The 18,641-nt window shown below is 38.2% G+C and overlaps 1 protein-coding gene across 1 annotated transcript in view; it reads right to left on the bottom strand.

The window, feature by feature from the left end:
- Positions 1 to 580: 580 nt before the first annotated feature.
- LOC113076328 (uncharacterized protein KIAA1109-like) overlaps positions 581 to 18,641 on the bottom strand; it is a 34,896-nt gene continuing 16,835 nt past the window's right edge. The window contains 19 exon segments of the mRNA XM_026248960.1: positions 581 to 670; positions 789 to 896; positions 898 to 1,019; positions 1,111 to 1,173; positions 1,176 to 1,339; positions 1,430 to 1,636; positions 2,900 to 2,950; positions 5,818 to 5,911; positions 5,998 to 6,243; positions 8,318 to 9,033; positions 11,454 to 11,629; positions 11,739 to 11,917; positions 12,050 to 12,214; positions 14,125 to 14,350; positions 14,435 to 14,580; positions 14,675 to 14,915; positions 17,279 to 17,431; positions 17,537 to 17,687; positions 18,461 to 18,612. Coding sequence (XP_026104745.1) covers positions 584 to 670; positions 789 to 896; positions 898 to 1,019; positions 1,111 to 1,173; positions 1,176 to 1,339; positions 1,430 to 1,636; positions 2,900 to 2,950; positions 5,818 to 5,911; positions 5,998 to 6,243; positions 8,318 to 9,033; positions 11,454 to 11,629; positions 11,739 to 11,917; positions 12,050 to 12,214; positions 14,125 to 14,350; positions 14,435 to 14,580; positions 14,675 to 14,915; positions 17,279 to 17,431; positions 17,537 to 17,687; positions 18,461 to 18,612 — 3,447 coding nt within the window. The 3' untranslated portion in view covers positions 581 to 583.

The following is an 18,641-nucleotide window of genomic DNA, read 5'->3' as shown; positions in this document are numbered from 1 at the left end:
TCTATTTGTTTTGCCACTAGGATTTACGTAAGCTCCTGTCTGGATCCAGAACACCTGAGAAGAGATAATGTCACCCCCTCAGAAGACCTCAGATGATTGCTAACCCTAAAACAACATACAGAAGTACCACATTTTGCTAAAGTGTGATTGCATGATATAATAATTGCTGTTAACAGTGTTCAAGTCTTTAATTGATTTTTTCTGTAAATTTCTGCCATATGCACATAAACTGACATTCACCACTGATAAGCTACTACTAAAAAAGGGAAGTTGTGGCCTAATGTTTAGAGAGCAAGGCACTGAACCCCCAACTGCTCCCCGGGTGACGCAGCATAAATGGCTGCCCACTGCTCGGGTGGTGTTCACAGTGTGTGTGTGTTCACTACTGTGTGTGTGCACTTTGGATGGGTGCAGAGCACGAATTCTGAGTATGGGTCACCATGCTTGGGCCGTATGTCACGTCACTTCACTTTTTAAATATTGTAGAAACTTAATTTCCCTGTAAAGTTGCTTTAAAAAAATAAAACTAAACAAAAAAAAAAGTGTTTTTTCATCAAACATACCTGACACCTTCTGGATGACCTCATTGACCTCCTTCATGAATACCTTCTGAAGGAAGACTAGATGGTTTGAGCAAATCTGTAGTCAAGTTGTGTTCGAAAGATCCAATCTAAAAATGGAGAAACCAATATATTGTATTTCAAACAAATCCATCCATCTGCTGAAACATCTTGATAATCTAATAATCAAGCGACCTATTTAGTACAACATGTCATTGCTTCATTACCCTCAGCTACACAGCGCAGGTAGTTTCCCTGAAGATAATTGCTGTATCCTGGGGCCCAGGCAGTGTCGCTGTGCCCCTCGTGCTCCTGTATGATGTACTGTCCTGACATTGGTGACGGGAGGCAGCGTCAGGCTGGCAGTGGGGGGCATGGCCGACACATCCACAGGGGAAACCTTCGACTGGAAACACAGCTTATGATTGGGTAGTTCAAAAGTGAATCGTGTCTGAGCACCTGTGAGGGAGACACCAAAACGTTAATACTTTGGTATTGTTGCATCTGTATTTCCCATGGGGCTGTGAAACAAATGAACAATTGTGGATACCTGTCATGCCATGGCTCTTCATGCGACCCATCTTGTATTCTGCTTTGAGAGAGGGCAATAGGCTGCACCAATAGTGATCCCATCCAGCATAGCACTGAATTTCAACACGATTGGCTTCTTTTCCAGTCCTTCAGGCAGCTGAGGAAACTCAATGGCCTCCACCGGAGTTTGATTGACACTCACTTCAGAAGGCTGGGGAGTAGGCGTGTCTTCGCGGTTGGGCGGGGGGCTGATATAAACAGATTTAAATTCAATATGGGCAACAACAAAAAAAAAATCATTAAATCTTACGAAAATAAAGTACAGAGGTTTGCCTCACATGTTCGATGGCTGACGGATGAGGTCTGAAATCTGTTTTGAAAGCTGGTGGGAGCTACGGACCATCATGCTGTGCAATGTTGCAGGGTGTTGCGGGATGTTGATGAAGATTGCACCCACTTTAAATATGGCAGCGTTATTGGTCTTCAGCCCACGCTGTGCGCTATATAAAGCCTGGGACTTTGCAATGTTACACTTCACCACCGTCCTGATAGATAAAAATACACACAAACAAAAGGAACTTGCTCATTTTGAAATCCCAGGGTGGATGTAATATCAAGCAGTAACATAAAACAATGTCTCCGAAATATGTGCAGACAGATACTGGCAAAATGTACAAATGAAATGTTCATGTGACTGGAAACGAGGCCTTGTGGATGTGTAGAGAGAGATCTAGATGGATTCATAGAAAAGATGAAAGGGAGAGTTTCAGGAGCTAATGGCATGATCATAGACTGTCAATCAGATTCACACTACACAAAAAATTGGCAAACACTTCCCAAAATGTAAGGATCAATTTAGATTGATTGATGGATATGCAATTTCCAAGAGCCAGGGTGCACCAGAAAACTAGATTGTGTCTATGTACCAAGCTGCTGCAATGAGCATCTTTCAGGAGGAACTAACCATTAGATTTGACAACTTTTTCCAGGATGGAAGCAGATCAAGTATTTTAAAGATATTCAGAGTTTTGTATGAGGCACATAGTAGCACATAAACTCAATAACCACTAGCAGAACTTTATAATCTACTTTCTGTTCTGAGTTATGAGTCTGTGAAATACTCCCGTACTTATTACTTTTGGAAGAACAGGGGAAAAATTGTCTTGACATATTTTCTGCTGTTTCTGTAAAACTGCTCTCAAAGACTACTTTTCCATTAAACAAAAGATTTTTTCATTTGTGCCAAATTTTATCATTGATTTCAGATCAATCATCACTTTAACAGTGTATAAAAAGCAAATCCAAAATTAGTAAAAATGGCCTCTTGTGGTCTAAAGTTTGGGGGGGGGGGGCTATGCACGTCATTGTGAAAATGACAATGAAACTCTTTTAATGAATCATACTGTTGATAAAAATATGACAGGGAATAATAACACTGGTAGTTATTAACAATCCATCATCCATATTTTCGAAAAGTAGACATGACAGTGAGTGGACCTCACTGAGAATAACCTATAAAAAGGACTTGACACCGATAGTCAAAAGCTTGTTTCAATTAGACCAGGAAATGAAAAAGTATACCAGTGACAATGCATTAATTAAGTAAATATGACTGTAAATTAAGTCTCATGAGGATGTTACAATTTCACTGACCAATGTTGAAGACAATGCTGTGAAACATTTATATGAGAACGGTATATATGGCATATATTTGAAATATGGAAGGGATCGTGATATACAAATCTTAAGGGGATGTTATGAATGGTCATGGAGGACTGGGCAAGGATACGGAGGAAACTTAGACATACAGGAACTCCTGCTTGGTTGTGCTGGTAGGTGAGGTTGGAAAATCCTCTAGTCTGCCAGTGAGAGAGGCAGAAAAAAACAACAAAAAGATGACAGATAGAGAGAAGAGAGCAGGAAGGTAGAAGAGGGGAAAGTTATCTACAGAGAAAACATTTCAAAACTGTCAGATACGCTGTGATAAATCTGTACTCTTAAAAATACATTTGTGGAAAGAGAAAACAGATCCAAGAATAACTTTAAAACAACTTTAAAATATGATAATCAGAGAGAGTATGCTAGGAATAAAGTGCATTACAAGGGCTGCTTGAACAGGATTCTACATTTTCTAAGGCTGGGTTATTTCGGGTTGTTTCCAGGGTGGTGTTATGCAGTTTCTAAACCGTGTTTGTGTTAGGGTGTCCATACGTTTCCTTTTTATGGGACACGTCCGGACCAGGATTTCTGTATTTAGCTTTGTCTTCCTGTTCTCATACCTGATAAAAGTACTGATTGAAAAGTAGTTTGACCGCATTGTATTGTATTTAAAGGTACAGGTTGTAGGACCTGCCACGAGAGGACGCACTACAAAAACAATAACAATCGTGTGGTTTGATTACGCTAAGAAGGAGCGTGGAAATGATGGGATTTGTTGTCTTCTACCCAACCGTTGACGGCCATCAATCAGACAGAAAGATAAATCATGGATTTAACGCAAGTTCAACGATTTGCGCAAGTAGATTACATACAAAGTCAATGCAAAGACGTGTGGCATGTATGCCCCATAATACTAATCTTGTTGATCGTTATAATAGCTTACGTTTTCTGTAAGGATACGAATCAAAACAACTCACCTATCGAGTAAAACACAACCAGATCGGCATCTCTTTCTAGATGAAGTTTGTCATGAAGCTACTGCCGCATTTGTCCATGACACTGGTGTCATGTGGTTTCTACGTCAGTAAAGGCGGTAACAAAGGGTAACTAACATCATTGACAGGCACTGTTGGGAACGTTACTTTAAAAAAGTAATTAGTTATAGTTAGTAACTGAATTACTCTATAATAAAAGTAACTCGTCACCAGGGAAAGTAACTATTTGCGTTACTGTAAAAAAAAAACAACAACAACAATGTTACTATATGTATAAGATTTTTTTTTTTTTTTTTTGCAGTTTTCACAAGTCAGTTGAAATAAGTAGAACAGACAAGTGTTCGTACATAACGTTTCGATATTTATTGCACGTCAACAGACAGCAAGAGTTTTATCCTGCACTTTAAGTATTATCTTTGTAAGTAAAGTGTTTTTGGTCACTAGCTTTGGATGCGTGTGTCAAACATTACATGTACACATTACATGCACGTTCTTGGCTTTGACCACAATGAATTTGAAGTAGCGCTTATATCTCCACCTTGAAATGCCAACTGTTCATCGGATTGCTCCTGACTCGCCATTTCTGCTACTGCTAGGAATCTAGCGTGTGTGTAAAAACACTGGCTCTGATTGGCTACCATGAAACACATGACTCTGCCTTAGCCAATCATAATCGCTCATCTCGTGTTTAACCCACCTCCACTCGCTGTGTGTCAGCCAGGGGTGCGTTCGGATTACATAGTTTATTAAATCAATGCATAGTAACGCACTGCATTTAACTTTCAGTAATGGTACCGGCATTGTAACGACAGGAAAAGTAATTAGTTAGATTACCCTGTTACTGAAAAAATAACGTCGTTACCTAACGCCGTTCTTTTAAACGCCGTTATTCCAAACACTCTAGAGAGGCGACTGCACTGCCCCGTGTCACTGTTTAAAATGGGAATTTTATCATGATTTACAAGTAGTTGAAAACATTAGAGATATTGTTAATAATCAGCTGGACAAAATATATAACACTAGCTTAGTGGTTTTTGCATATTTCTCTGCAAATATCTTGCCAATTGTACCTTTAATACAAAGCATTGTATATAATCGACCAATCGGGGCATGAAAAGGTGAGATCTACAGAGAAAGGTCAAAGCGATGCAAATACATATACACATTTGTCCTTTCGACTTAAAGTGCACTACACAGACTGAACGTTATATGACATCAAAGTACTGCGAGAGCGATTCAAAAGCACAAGGAGCCGCATGTTCTCTATAGCTCTCACAGATGTCATACAACAATCTGTCTGCACAGTGCAAACAGCCAAGTCCTGGATATTTTAAGCAATATAGAAATCCTGGCCAGGACATGTTCCATAAAAATGTCATGTAAGACCACACTAGTTTGTGTAGTTTTTAGCTTGCTTCCATACAGTTTCTAAAAACAGTAAAGTATCTGTGACATGCAGGTCATTAAATACTTTAAATATCTGGCAAGTATGAATTAATTTGCTCAAGTGGAAGTACAGACATTTATAATGTTTCCAAAGATTTCTAGTTCAAATTAATGCATGAGTAATATGAATGTGGCAGTGATAATAAGAAATGCTTGTTAAATCACCAAATCAGCATAATAGAATAATTTCTGAAGGAATAACACAATAATCATGTGGATTAACAAGAATAAATTACATTTTATAATATATTTACATTTTATATTATTTTGAATTGTGCTAATATTTCATAGTTGCAGCATCGGTGGGCATAAGAGATCTTACTGACTGCGTGTGGGTGAAGTTTTTGCATTGTGGTTCATGTTATTGTTTACTCTGTTAAACTGATATGTCAGACTGATCAAATAAAAAGAGCAAAATGTTAAAGCACCACAGAGATAAAGTATCTACATGCTTCAGGAAGCCAATCTACCAAAGGTTTACAGTGTTTTGCATGTGATACTGAGATTGGGCATATTTTTAAAAAAAAAAGAGAAATTATACACTTCAAAGTAAACAGATTTATATGAAAGGGGATGCTGGGATGCACTCAGTGGGTCTTAGGCCTAGTGTTAAATGAATTACTGACTGTATGTCTGGTGTGATTCCTTCCAGAAGCACAATGTTCACACATCCGATATGGGCCGAGGCACAGGTCTCAGTCATTTTCTGATGGAGAATATCTGCATCAAAAGAACAGAAATTATAGGATTAAGTGTTTGTAAGTATACAGGATGTTACATTTATTTAAAAATGTTGTTTGATTCACCCTTCATTTTCTCCTTTAGAGTAAAACTCCCATGTATTTTCTTAAGCTCCGCCTCCATGGTCAGTCCTCCAATGTCTGCTTCCAGATGTGTGCGGTTCACCATGCCAACGCCGAACACGATCAGTGTCACATGCTGGGGCTCAGAGCTTACCAAGCTCCGCCTCCGACCCAGTCGACTGGGCGGCGTCTCGCCTTCAGTTTCATACACCACATGACATGGAGGATCTGCAGGGCTCCGTCCACCCTCTGAAGAGCAATTGAACAGGCAAATTAGATCAAAAGATGTGATTATTAGACAGTTTTTGCTTTTGGATGGTACAAAAATAAAGATTTTTTTGCAATTTGACATATTCATGCCAACTGAGAGTTTCCTTTCTCCAAGTCTCATTATCACAACACAATAAAACAGAATTGAATTACCATAATGTGCAATACAATCATTTTGAACAGTAAAGTATTAATATTATACAGTGGCATGCGGAAGTTTAGGAACCCTTTGCAGAATCTGTGAAAATGTGAATAATTTTCAAACAATAAGAGAGATCATACTAAATGCATATTTTTTTTATTTATTTAGTACTGTCCTGAGTGAGATATTTTACATAAAAGATGTTTGCAAATAGTCCACAAGAAAAAAAAAATTGCTGAAATTATCAAAATAATCCCATTCAAAAGTTTGGGAACCCTTGGTTCGTAATACTGTGTGCTATTACCTGGATGATCCACGACTGTCTTTCTGTTTAGTGATGGTTGTGCATGAGTCCCTTGTTTGTTCTGAACAGTTAAACTGAGAACTGTTTTTCAGAAAAATCTTTAAGGTCCTGCAGATTCTTCAGTTTTCCAGCATCATTGCATATTTGAACCCTTTCCAGCAGTGACTATGATTTTGAGATCCATTTTGAGTGACTCAAACACAACAATTTAAAAAGGTTCAAACATTCACTGATGCTCCAGAAGGAAACACGATGCATTAAGAGCTGCGGGGTGGAAACTTTTGGAATTTGAAAATCAAGGTAAATTGTACTTAATTTGTGTTCCGGGAAACATACAAGTATATTCTGTTGCATACGAAGGGCAGAACTAAATGGAAAAATATATATATTTCAACAAAATAAGACAAATTTGGATATCTTCATCGTGTTCAAAAGTTTTCACCCCCCAGAACTCTTAATGCAACTTGTTTTCTTCTGGAGCATCAATAAACGTTTGAACCTTTTTTAATAGTTGTGTTTGAGTGCCTCAATTGTCCTCAGTGTGAAAAGATGCATCTCAAAATCATACAGTCACTGCTGGAAAGGGTTCAAATATGCAAAGATGGAACAATCAAAGGGACTGATTGGGTTCCCAAACTTTTGAATGCGGTTATTTTAATATTTTGTTTTTAATTTTTGTGTTGTGGACTAAATGTTAACATCTTTTATGTACAAAATCTTACTCAGGACATTACTAAATAAAGAACATGCATTTAGTATGATCTCTTATTTTGTTAAAATTATTCACATTTTCACATATTCTGCAAGGGGTTTCCCAAACTTTCGCATGCCACTGTACATCATGGTGCAATAACCTGTTGTATTGACTTTGTTGTGGGGATATATAGTACAGACCAAAAGTTTGGACACACCACCTCATTCAAAGAGTTTTCTTTATTTTCATGACTATGAAGTAGTGTAGAGTCACACTGAAGGCATCAAGGGCTATTTGACCAAGAAGGAGAGTGATGGGGTGCTGCGCCAGATGACCTGTCCTCCACAGTCACCGGACCTGAACCCAATCCAGATGGTTTAGGGGTGAGCTGGACCGCAGACTGAAGGCAAAAGGGCCAACAATTGCTAAGCATCTCTCAGGGAACTCCTTCAAGACTGTTGGAAGACCATTTCAGGTGACTACCTCTTGAAGCTCATCAAGAGAATGCCAAGAGTGTGCAAAGCAGTAATTAAAGCAAAAGGTGGCTACTTTGAAGAACCTAGAATATGACATATTTTCAGTTGTTTCACACTTTTTTGTTATGTATATAATTCCACATGTGTTAATTCATAGTTTTGATGCCTTCAGTGTGAATCTACAATTTTCATAGTCATGAAAATAAAGAAAACTCTTTGAATGAGAAGGTGTGTCCAAACTTTTGGTCTGTACTGTACGTTTATTAATAATATTTTAAACTTATCAATAACAAATACGGTATACACCAAGAATGATGCTCATTACCATATTACAGTACTGAAAATCTATAAAAACTATTTTTATTAAAATCCTATTTTCCTATAATATTTGTATCATATTTTCAAATTATTTTACATAAAGTGAATCAAGAGCCTACCTGAGAGGACATTATCTTGGTTCTTCTCCAGGATGCCTGTGGGGTCTGATATGAGCGAGTAGAAATTAAGAAGTTTGTACATGTTCTGCCAGCACTCGGCCGACGGCTCGCTCTGTTCTGACACTGTGATGGAGTCTGAGTCATCCATCTGAATGGTCATGTGGTCCGCCACATCACGCGAACCCTTCCGAGACACTTTTGATGTCCTTCGCTCCGAACGCCCCAGTGTCCCCCTTCCACGAGGCTCTCGATTCCTAGTCAGCGTGTCTAGGCCTGGCCCGACCACAGTCCGCTTGCCCTTCTGAGTGCCCAGTCGAGCAGCTCCATTTAGGCTCCCACGAGAACTACGGCTGAAATCAGAAGAGCGAAAGTCCCGATACGGCCGCGCCTTGGTGGGCGTTGGGGAAGAGGAGCCGGCAGTGTAGCGGTTGAGCTTGATGTCAGTCTGTGTGGCTTTGATGTCATCGATCATCGTGCTGAACTGGTGAATGAGGCGGACCAGGGCCATATCCACATGCTGGCGAATCGCTTGGCAAGCAAGAGTAAAATGGCAGTGCACACTGGCCTGGGGTCTCCGGCTCAGCTCGTGGAAGGACAGCGCGCTGGCAGAGGGAGGGGTTGACATGCACTTCTCCAGTATGACTGCATTCAAACTGAACGTCTCAATCATCAGGGCAGGCTTGAAATCGAGTGGGGGAGGGTTTATCACTCCCTGCCTGAACACAAGAACACACACTGACTATGGAGCCAGAAGAGTCTCAATAAAGATAAATGCACACACTACAGTCACATATGCACACATAGGATTCATACATGCACACACATGATTCATAAATACACACACAAGATGCACAAATGCGCAAAAAATTCACAAATGCACACACAAAATTTAAAAAGCACAGAAGATTCATAAATGCATACAAAATTCAGAAATGCACACAAAAATCAGAAATACACACACAATTCAGAAATGCAAACAACATTTACAAATGCACTCAAGATTCACAAATGCACAGGACAAGATTCAGAAATGTATTTCTGATGCACACACACATATATCTTGATTCACAAACTGCTTGCGGTCTGTGAACTTCACTGCATTTGTGTGTGAATTTTGAGACTCCCCTGACTTGGCTTGACACACAAATGCTTTTTTTTAAACAGGGAATGATCAGCAACCAATCAGATATCTCCCTTCTTTTAGCCAATCACAAGAATGCACCCCATGTGGGGGGATTGTTTACTTATAAGCCAATCACATGTGTTCACACAGCAATTGTATTAAATTGTATGAAAATACAGATGTATAGATTACAATTCAGGTTTATTTTTTTATTATTTTTTACTAAATATAAATTTAAAAATGTCTCAATACATATAGCCCAGTGACTGCAGAAAAAAAGTTAACCATGGATTCATAAATTTGCAATTATTTCATTTTATTGAAATATTTTAATGAAAGTAAAAAAAAAAAATGTTTAAAACTTTTTGAATATTTAAATATATCTAAATATTCTTTTGGATGCAATATAGAAGTCACTTTAATTATAATATTCAGTCCCTACATGAAGAGAGAGTCAGTGGTCCGCTGCGAGAGGAAAGGGGCTCTCTGGCTGCGAAAAGTGGGTCTCCGGCTGTCGTTCGCTTAGGAAAGTGAGTTGATCGCTGCGTGAGGAAAGTGAATCGTTCGCTCAACTTCGCTGCTTGAGGAAAGTGAATCGTTCGCTGAGGAAAGTGAGTCGCTCGCTGGGTGAGGAAAGTGAGTCGTTCGCTGCGTGACTCGTGAGGAAAGTGAGTCGCTCGCTGGGTGAGGAAAGTGAGTCGTTCGCTGCGTGACTCGTGAGGAAAGTGAGTCGCTCGCTGGGTGAGGAAAGTGAGTCGTTCGCTGCGTGACTCGTGAGGAAAGTGAGTCGTTCGCTGCGCAAAGTGAGTCGCCGGCTGTGTGAGGTAAGTGAGTCGTTCGCTGCGTGAGGAAAGTGAGTCGTTCGCTGATTGGCTTATAAGTAAACAATCCCCCACGTGGGGTGCATTCTTGTGATTGGCTAAAACAAGGGAGATATCTGATTGGTTGCAGATCATTCCCTGTTTAAAAAAAAGGCATTTGTGTGTTGAGCCAAGTCAGGGGAGTCTCAAAATTCACACACAAATGCAGTGAAGTTCACAGACCGCAAGCAGTTTGTAAATCAAGATATATGTGTGTGTGCATCAGAAATACATTTCTGAATCTTGTCCTGTGCATTTGTGAATCTTGAGTGCATTTGTAAATGTTGTTTGCATTTCTAAATTGTGTGTGTATTTCTGAATTTTGTGTGCATTTCTGAATTTTGTATGCATTTGTGAATCTTCTGTGCTTTTTAAATTTTGTGTGTGCATTTGTGAATTTTGTGTGCATTTGTGTATCCTGTGTGTGTATTTATGAATTATGTGTGTGCATGTGTGACTGTAGTGTGTGCATTTATCTTTATTGAGACTCTTCTGGCTCCATAACTGACTGCTTGAGAATTCCAAAAAAATTCATTAGGCCAAGTTCAGGGTGGAACAGGTTTTAGTCTGCACTGTGTGTTAATTCCTATTTTTTATATATATATATATATATATATATATATATATATATATATATATATATATATATATATATATATATATATATATATATATGGACAAAAACAAAATGAACAAAAGCTGTGGTCTGTCTAGCCATTTTTGAAAAGAAGACATAAATACAATGTTACCAGTATAATCCGAATCTACAAATCTCATACCCGAATCTTTTAATTAATTATATAAAAACACTCCTGAGCTCAGAAGTTACCAGTCTGAATGAATCTGATAAATCATTCACTGAATGAACTTGCTGAATCGGTCAAACGGCTAATGAATCAAGACCTGAATCACTTGCTGAATTGCTAGTTATTACTATCAGTCAGGTTCAACTTGAAATGAAGAAATAACTTTTAATTATCTTTTAATTAAAGAAAATCATTTAATTATTGGGCACTTCAGAGTACCCATACCCACAAAAAGAAACTTGAAACAGGTAAAAAAATAAAAATAAACCAATAAATAAATAAAAAGATAAGTATGCTATTTAGAATATATCTAGACAGATGAACAAAAGCTGGCAAATCTGTGTTACCTCTGTGCTCGTTTGTTCTTCCTGTCTTTGCTGGTGTCAGAGTCGACAATGTCAGCTCTCAAACACTCGAGAGTGCCGCTGAAGGACAGGTGCTCCCCAAAATACATCTTGTAACTAAGTGGAGGAGCATCCTGGGGCTGGATACCAATGTGACTCAACAAAGGCTTAAAAACAACCTGAACAGACAATCCCATGACACACACAAACAAAAAGAGAGGAGGCAATTACATATGCATGGTCATGAATAAATGATTACAAAATATTAAGTATTTCTGGCACATGCACCTGTGCGTCGGCTAGCTGCACAGCTGCAGGGCAGAGATTTGTCTCATCTTGATCAAGCAGGTCATCTTCACTTGTGCTGTGCTGGGAGTGTGTGTGCTGAGAGTGTGTGTCCAGTGTGTTCTGATCACTGGACAGTACAGTGTTAAAATCAGATGCAGAAGGAATGGTGGGGAGGACTCCTGAACACAAAGAGTTAATAAAGATTTACAGTGCAAATGACACTAATCACTGTTCACAGACAGAAACAGCTGCATGTTTACACACAGTCAACAGACTGCTCCTATTTATCGGTCATCACACTAATCACTCACCTCCGGTCTGCAGGCTGTTGTGCTGAGAGCGGTTGAGAGGAGAGTCCTGGCCGTGGCCGCCTGTGCGGTTGCCAACAGCATTTGACATCCAGTTGTAGAAGCTGACGGAAAACGGCTCCGGTAGAAGAGGATGTTCTGTTAACACGTCTGCACCAACATTATTGCCTACCAAAAACAACAAACATTTAACATTATCTAGATTTTTATGTTGTGCTTTCTGCGCAGAATTCACTATCATTCTCTGTTCTGAAGGGATGTTAGCACATTGCTCAAGTTTTTGACATTCTGTCAGTAGATATTGTTCTGGCCTCGCCTACAGTGTAAGTCTTTGTCATTTTTTTTTAGGGATGCACTATAAATATTATACCGGTTATTCGGTGATAGTGCTATTATTGTCAATTAAAACAATGTACCAAAAACAGATTTTGTTGAAAGAAGCAAAGATGAAATAAAACCTACATATAAGATAAGATAAGATAAGATAAACTCAAAAATAAACACTTAAAAGTAAAAAAAAAAGAAAAAAAAAAGAAGAAAAAATGCAAAGGAACTGAAAATATAACAATGAACACTAATTTTAATTATTGATACATCAAATAATAAAATGTACTAAAATTCTATAAATATCCAGTGAATTGTGATTGGACGAATGTCTCAAGCAATTGACAGGAATGTTACGTCCCTGTGTGTCCCGGAGCACTGAAACAAAAACATTAAAAACCATTATAAACTAGACATTTGTTGCATCCAGTGGGGACATAATTATGGATTATAATGACAATATACTGTTTTTTTACACACTGCGTTGCAACGCACCGCGTAAACATAAAACCATGTCAGCATTTGTGATCGGAGAAACGACCAACAACAAGCACTACTCTACACTGCTCAAAATTTGCGCTTGAATAGTCACTGGCAAATCCTTTAAAGGGGGGGTGAAATGCTATTTCATGCATACTGAGTTTTTTACACTGTTAAAGAGTTGGATTCCCATGCTAAACATGGACAAAGTTTCAAAAATTAAGTTGTACGTTTGAATGAGTATTTTTGTTCCAAAAATTGGAACAATTGTTTTACAAACAAGGCCCAGTTTGATGCCGGATTAGCATATCGTTTATTTCGAAAGGATAATGCAGTCCCAACAAAAAAGGGTCACGATCGTGTGTTGGAACCGCAGGCGGTGAGTAAAACTGCTTCAAATATCTCTGTGTTGTTAACTTAGCTATCGGCGTGTAAGCACATCAAGTAAACAACATGAGATGTTGTCATCAAACTGCACTTTGCGAACGTACACCTTAAAAAAAATAAATAAATAAGACGACATAAAGTGGAACTTAGTCATTTTCCAAAACCGCTAAGCAAATATATACAGTTTCAATACATACCACATAGAGACATCCTGCTGTAGTCGTTGCTGCCGCTGCTCTTGTTCAATTTCAGCCTCTGGATCTGATTCTGGATCATAAATAAACGGCTGAATCTGACTGTTAGCCATGGTTTGTTTTGGATGATGGTTTTTCCCTCACGGTAATGTCACAGCTTCCACACGCTCTCAACGCAAAAGCTTACTCGCGCTCGTGATTCTTTAGCTCCGCCCACACGTCACGCCTCCAGCCGCTTGTGTTTTTCCGGGAAAAAACGGTACAGACTATCTTTCTCTTATAAATATAATAAAACTAAAGACTTTTTGGAGTTATGAAGGATGCAGTACTACTCTATAGGTACTCAAGATTAACAGGATATTGAGTGAAAACGAGCATTTCACCCCCCCTTTAAATATGTAAACCTAGCCTACTTACAGACTGTGAGTCAGAACAATATATATATATATATATTTTATTGTGCCATCTAGTGTGACACATCTACGTGCTGCCCTGAGCATTGGATGGGATCTGGGACCATCCAGCCCATTATGGTACCTCGGCATTTTAAGGGTTTCTGACATTTTCTTTGCAAAAAAAAAAAACACAACAGAGTTAGTAACCTGCTCTCAAAGGAAAACCATATATCAAGAAAATGCATTTGTCTTTTATTAGATTGCAAAAGCAATAAACTCTGAATGAAGAAAATCATACCTGTACGTGTCAGAGAGCTGCTCTTGGCTGTGGTTTGTTCATTTGCTCGATGGGGCGTGGCTTCAAGGAGGTTGTGCAGACTGTGGATGCTTCCTGTTAAGTAACTGAGCAACGACTCTTTCCGAGGGCTGTGATTGGTCTGCAGCCCTGTCCGACTGACATGAGCAGGAGAATCAGCTGCTGTATCTCCACTCGTGTAGCTCAGGGACTGGTAGGGGTGGGAACCCTTAAAAAAAAAAAATTAAAAAAAACATTCAGCTTCCTGATTTTCTATACACTATCATTGCTAACAAATCAGACCCACACAAACCTTGATCCTAAGGGCAGACTCGCTGTGTGTGTGAGATTTGGACAGTTTTCTCATGATCTCGACTCCAGTCACGGGGGCAGAGTTACCGGTGGGAGCTGGACGACTACATACTCCTTCTAACAACATTGTATGTTCACTTACAATACCTAAAAAGGCGTATGAATGACACAAAACAGATAAACATCCCAAAATCACATTATATATGCTCTGTGTTAAATTAAAGGTATGCAAGACAACTACCTGCATCAAACTCAAACTCAGCTCCATCAGCACTTGTGTCACTCTGCAAGGCTGTGCCACAGTCTGGCCCTTGTGTCTGATCAGGATCAATGGGGTCCTGCTCTTTGGGCTTAGGAAGCTGATTGGGTCGTGGCAAACCAACCGCCTTAAAGCCCTGTGTGACAACGATGAACTTCATCCACTGACGAGCAAGCGCCACCAAACCCTTCCTCAGGGTGACCAGAGCAGGCAGTTCATCATTCTGAAAATTAAAGGTGAATAAGTAGTACAAGATTAGTAAGGACAATTAATGACAGATTGTTAAAAATAATATTTGCAAAATAAATGTTTATTCTGCGGAAACTGCAGTTACTACATGCATTTATTGTAATACACTGTTCATTTTATCTTGTCCAAGAAGAGTCAAGGGTGCCATTGCTAGTACAATTCAGAGGAACATGCAGGACTCCAGAGAAAGGTAATTTTAAAAAGTAGTAAAAAAAAAATAAAAAAAAAATTAAGAATTAAATTTAGACAACAAATTATTTTTTAAGGTGCCACAGAATAAACATGTTTTATTTTGTTTACATTTCAGTCATACATTTAGGTCTCATCTTTTCTTGTCTTTGTCAGTATGTTAATTCATCTTGTGGTTGTCCTGGGAACTAAGGTTCACTTAAAGTGGGAAGTAAACTTTATACAGTCAATGTATTGCTCAGAAAGTGTGCCTATATCATAACTATATACTAAGAATGTATCCTATAATGGTTGTCATACACTAAAAAAAAAATTATAAAAAAAAAATATATATATATACACGTTTGACTGGTCAAGAATTATATTCTGCTCACCAAGCCTGCATTTATTTGATCCAAAATACAGCAAAGCAGTAATATTGTAAAATATGTTTTACTATTTAATTATTCAGCATCATTACCCCAGCCTTCAGTGTCACATTACCCTTCAGAAATAATTCTAGTATGTTGATTTGATGCAGAAGAAACATTTATTATTATTATAATCATCATCATCATCATCATCATCATCATCAATATTTAAAAAAGATCAGCATTTATCTGAAATAAAAAGCTTTTGTAACATTATACACAATACCATTCAAAAACCTTGAGTCAGTATAATTAATTAATTTATTTTGTGGGGGGGGGGGGGGGTGATCAAAGACAATTAGGATTTCTAATTCAGATAAATGCTGTTCTTCAGAACCTTCTATTCATCAAAGAAACCTGAAACAAATTCTAATCAACTGTTTTTCACATGCTACTACTACTACTACTACTACTGCTACTGAATGTTTTTTGAGCAGCAAATCAGAATATTAGAATGATTTCTGAAGCATCGTAAGACTGGAGTAATGGTGTTTAAAATTCAGCAGGAATAAATTACATTTTAAAATATAGGCTTTTCAAATAGAAAACAGTTCTTTTAAATAGTAAAAATATTTCTAAATTGTTGTTTTTGCTGTACTTTAGACTTCTTCAAAAAAAAACATCAAAAATCTTACTGTTTAAAAACTTCTGACTGGTAGTGTACATCTTTCACACGTCCAATCTGTTTTTCTTCAAAAGTAACATGCAATTTTAAAAGAGGTGTTTAATTTTATCTCAAGCTCCTTGCATTATCTTATGTAGACAACAGTTTAGGTAAACTATGAATATGCAATATAACACATAAATTTAGCAAAATGCTCCTGTTTATAGTTATTTTTTCTAGCTGACTGATCAGCTTGTGGACACTGAATGGTTCTCCTTAGGTAATGTCTTGTTACGTGGCACTGTTTACAAGCATGTGCACGTGCTGATTAAAATGAGGTGCTAAAGTCGCTCATGTCACATTAAAGTTCGCTCATGTAAAATTAAAGAGTTCCAAAACTCTTTATTTATTAATTTTTTCAAAATTCTGTATGAAATCAGCAGATTTTTAAAGCTAATACTTTTTTTATTAAAATGTAACAGAGCACGAATCATATTGGACGGCAAGCACATTACAAATAAAATCAAGTTCCCTCATCAAAAGAACACAGCATATAGACTGAAGAAACCGTATTAGTATTGATTATAAATTAGAATTGTTAACGCTGTTGCTAATATCCACACAGCTGACACCTTTACCTGTTGTAGTTTGTTCATGTTTTGCAATAAATAGACACTGCTTTTTTGCACTTTTATTCACATGTCTCCATCATTTTCGATCTCTCTCATGCTGCCAGAACCAAAGCTGCTTTGGTGAAGTTGTGTCATCAACGCTGGTGTTCAGCAGAGATGAGGACCACTTTTTTTCCACTAAAACTTTGATGAACATCATCTCAGTTTATTACATCAACATTAAAGATGTGATCGCAAAAAAAAGCAGGAAAAAAGCCATTACATGCAAATTTTTAAATCATAACATAGACGTATATAGTCTCCAGTGGCAATCTCAGTAAAAAGGTAATTCGCGAATTAATATTTTTAGTTGCAAATGTGACCGTTTTATTCGCAGTCTGGAGCCCTGACATGGTGAAGGAATTTTAGACTTTATGGTGGCCAACGAAGAATTCAACAATGCAGTACTATGAGAGAATCTAATACATGTGCAACCATGTGTCCTGCAAGTACACAGACTTACCATGGTGGCCTCTTCAATGGTTCTGTAATCAGCCTGCTGCAGGTAACGATGTAGAATATTACACAGCAAACAGGACGGGTTCTCATGAAGATATCGGGCTCGCTTTGTAACGCGGTTATACTTGCTGCGAAAAGGAATGTGAATACTCTTTTTCTGTTGGGTTAAAGCATACATACACATAATATTAGGCCAGTTAAATTAGGTCCACATTTATGCTGAATTACACTGCAAGTCCAGGGATGTATTAACAAGTCTGACCTCCAGGGCCTCAGTCATTATGCAGCCCATGACCGCACACACACGCAATGTGGCCTCCATGTCTAGTTTCTGCAGGGAGGACTTCAGCTGGTCAATGGGAACCAACCATGCACCGACCGCAGGGGTCGCAGTACTCAACAGATTCAGCTGCCTTCAGACACATTTGACAATACAGACCTCATTAGAAATATAAACAGTGATCCATGTTTCTCTTTGAACCAAATCAAAAACTTTGCAGCTAAATCCTATACTGAAAACAACTATATAGAAACTATATATACACACACACACACACACATTCGGGCTAACTAAACATTCAGATTTACTTCTATACATTCAGAAATAATATATTCAGGCTTCAAACGATATATTCACAATTTACATTTATATATTTAGATTTACATGCACATACATACACACACACACACACACACACATACATACATATACATTTCTTGTAACATCTCAAAAAGTGAAACTTTTAGAAATTCTAGATTCATAACATGCAAAGTAAAAAATTAGAGCTTACAGCTTATGAAAGTCAAAAATCCAGTATGTCAAAATGTTAGAATATTAACATTTCCGCTTCATTAAATGACCATGCCTAATGACCATGCCTACAGTATAAATTCCAGGTATTTCTTGTCCTTTGAAACCACAATAATGGGCAAGACTGCTGACTTGGCAATGGTTGATAATCAATAATTGACACCCTCCACAAAGAGGTTAAGTCACAGAAGGCCATTACTGAAAGGGGTGGCTGTTAACAGAGTGCTTTATCAAAGCATATTAAATGCAAAGTTTACTGGAAGGAAAAAATTGGGTAGAAAAGTGTGCACAAGTAAAAGGGATGATAGCAAGCTTGAGAAAACTAAAAAACAAGATGAAAATGATTATGAAGTTGGTTTGTATTTCTGTGTATACCTTGACATGGCTGGAGCGTGAGAACGGATGTTGGTTGGTGCAGCAAAGCTGAACCAGATCTCCTTTATCGTCAGCTTCATACTGCTGGAGTCAGGAGGAGGAGGCAAGAGGGGCAGGTCCTTTTTCAGATCATCTGACTCCACTCCCTCATCCTGCACAGACAAACATGAGTGAAAAATAA

The sequence above is a fragment of the Carassius auratus genome, unplaced genomic scaffold (assembly GCF_003368295.1).
Source record: "Carassius auratus strain Wakin unplaced genomic scaffold, ASM336829v1 scaf_tig00019870, whole genome shotgun sequence".
Classification (NCBI taxonomy): domain Eukaryota; kingdom Metazoa; phylum Chordata; class Actinopteri; order Cypriniformes; family Cyprinidae; genus Carassius; species Carassius auratus.
The sequence above is the reverse complement of the archived record's forward strand: the minus strand, read 5'-3'. Positions and strand labels throughout refer to the sequence as shown.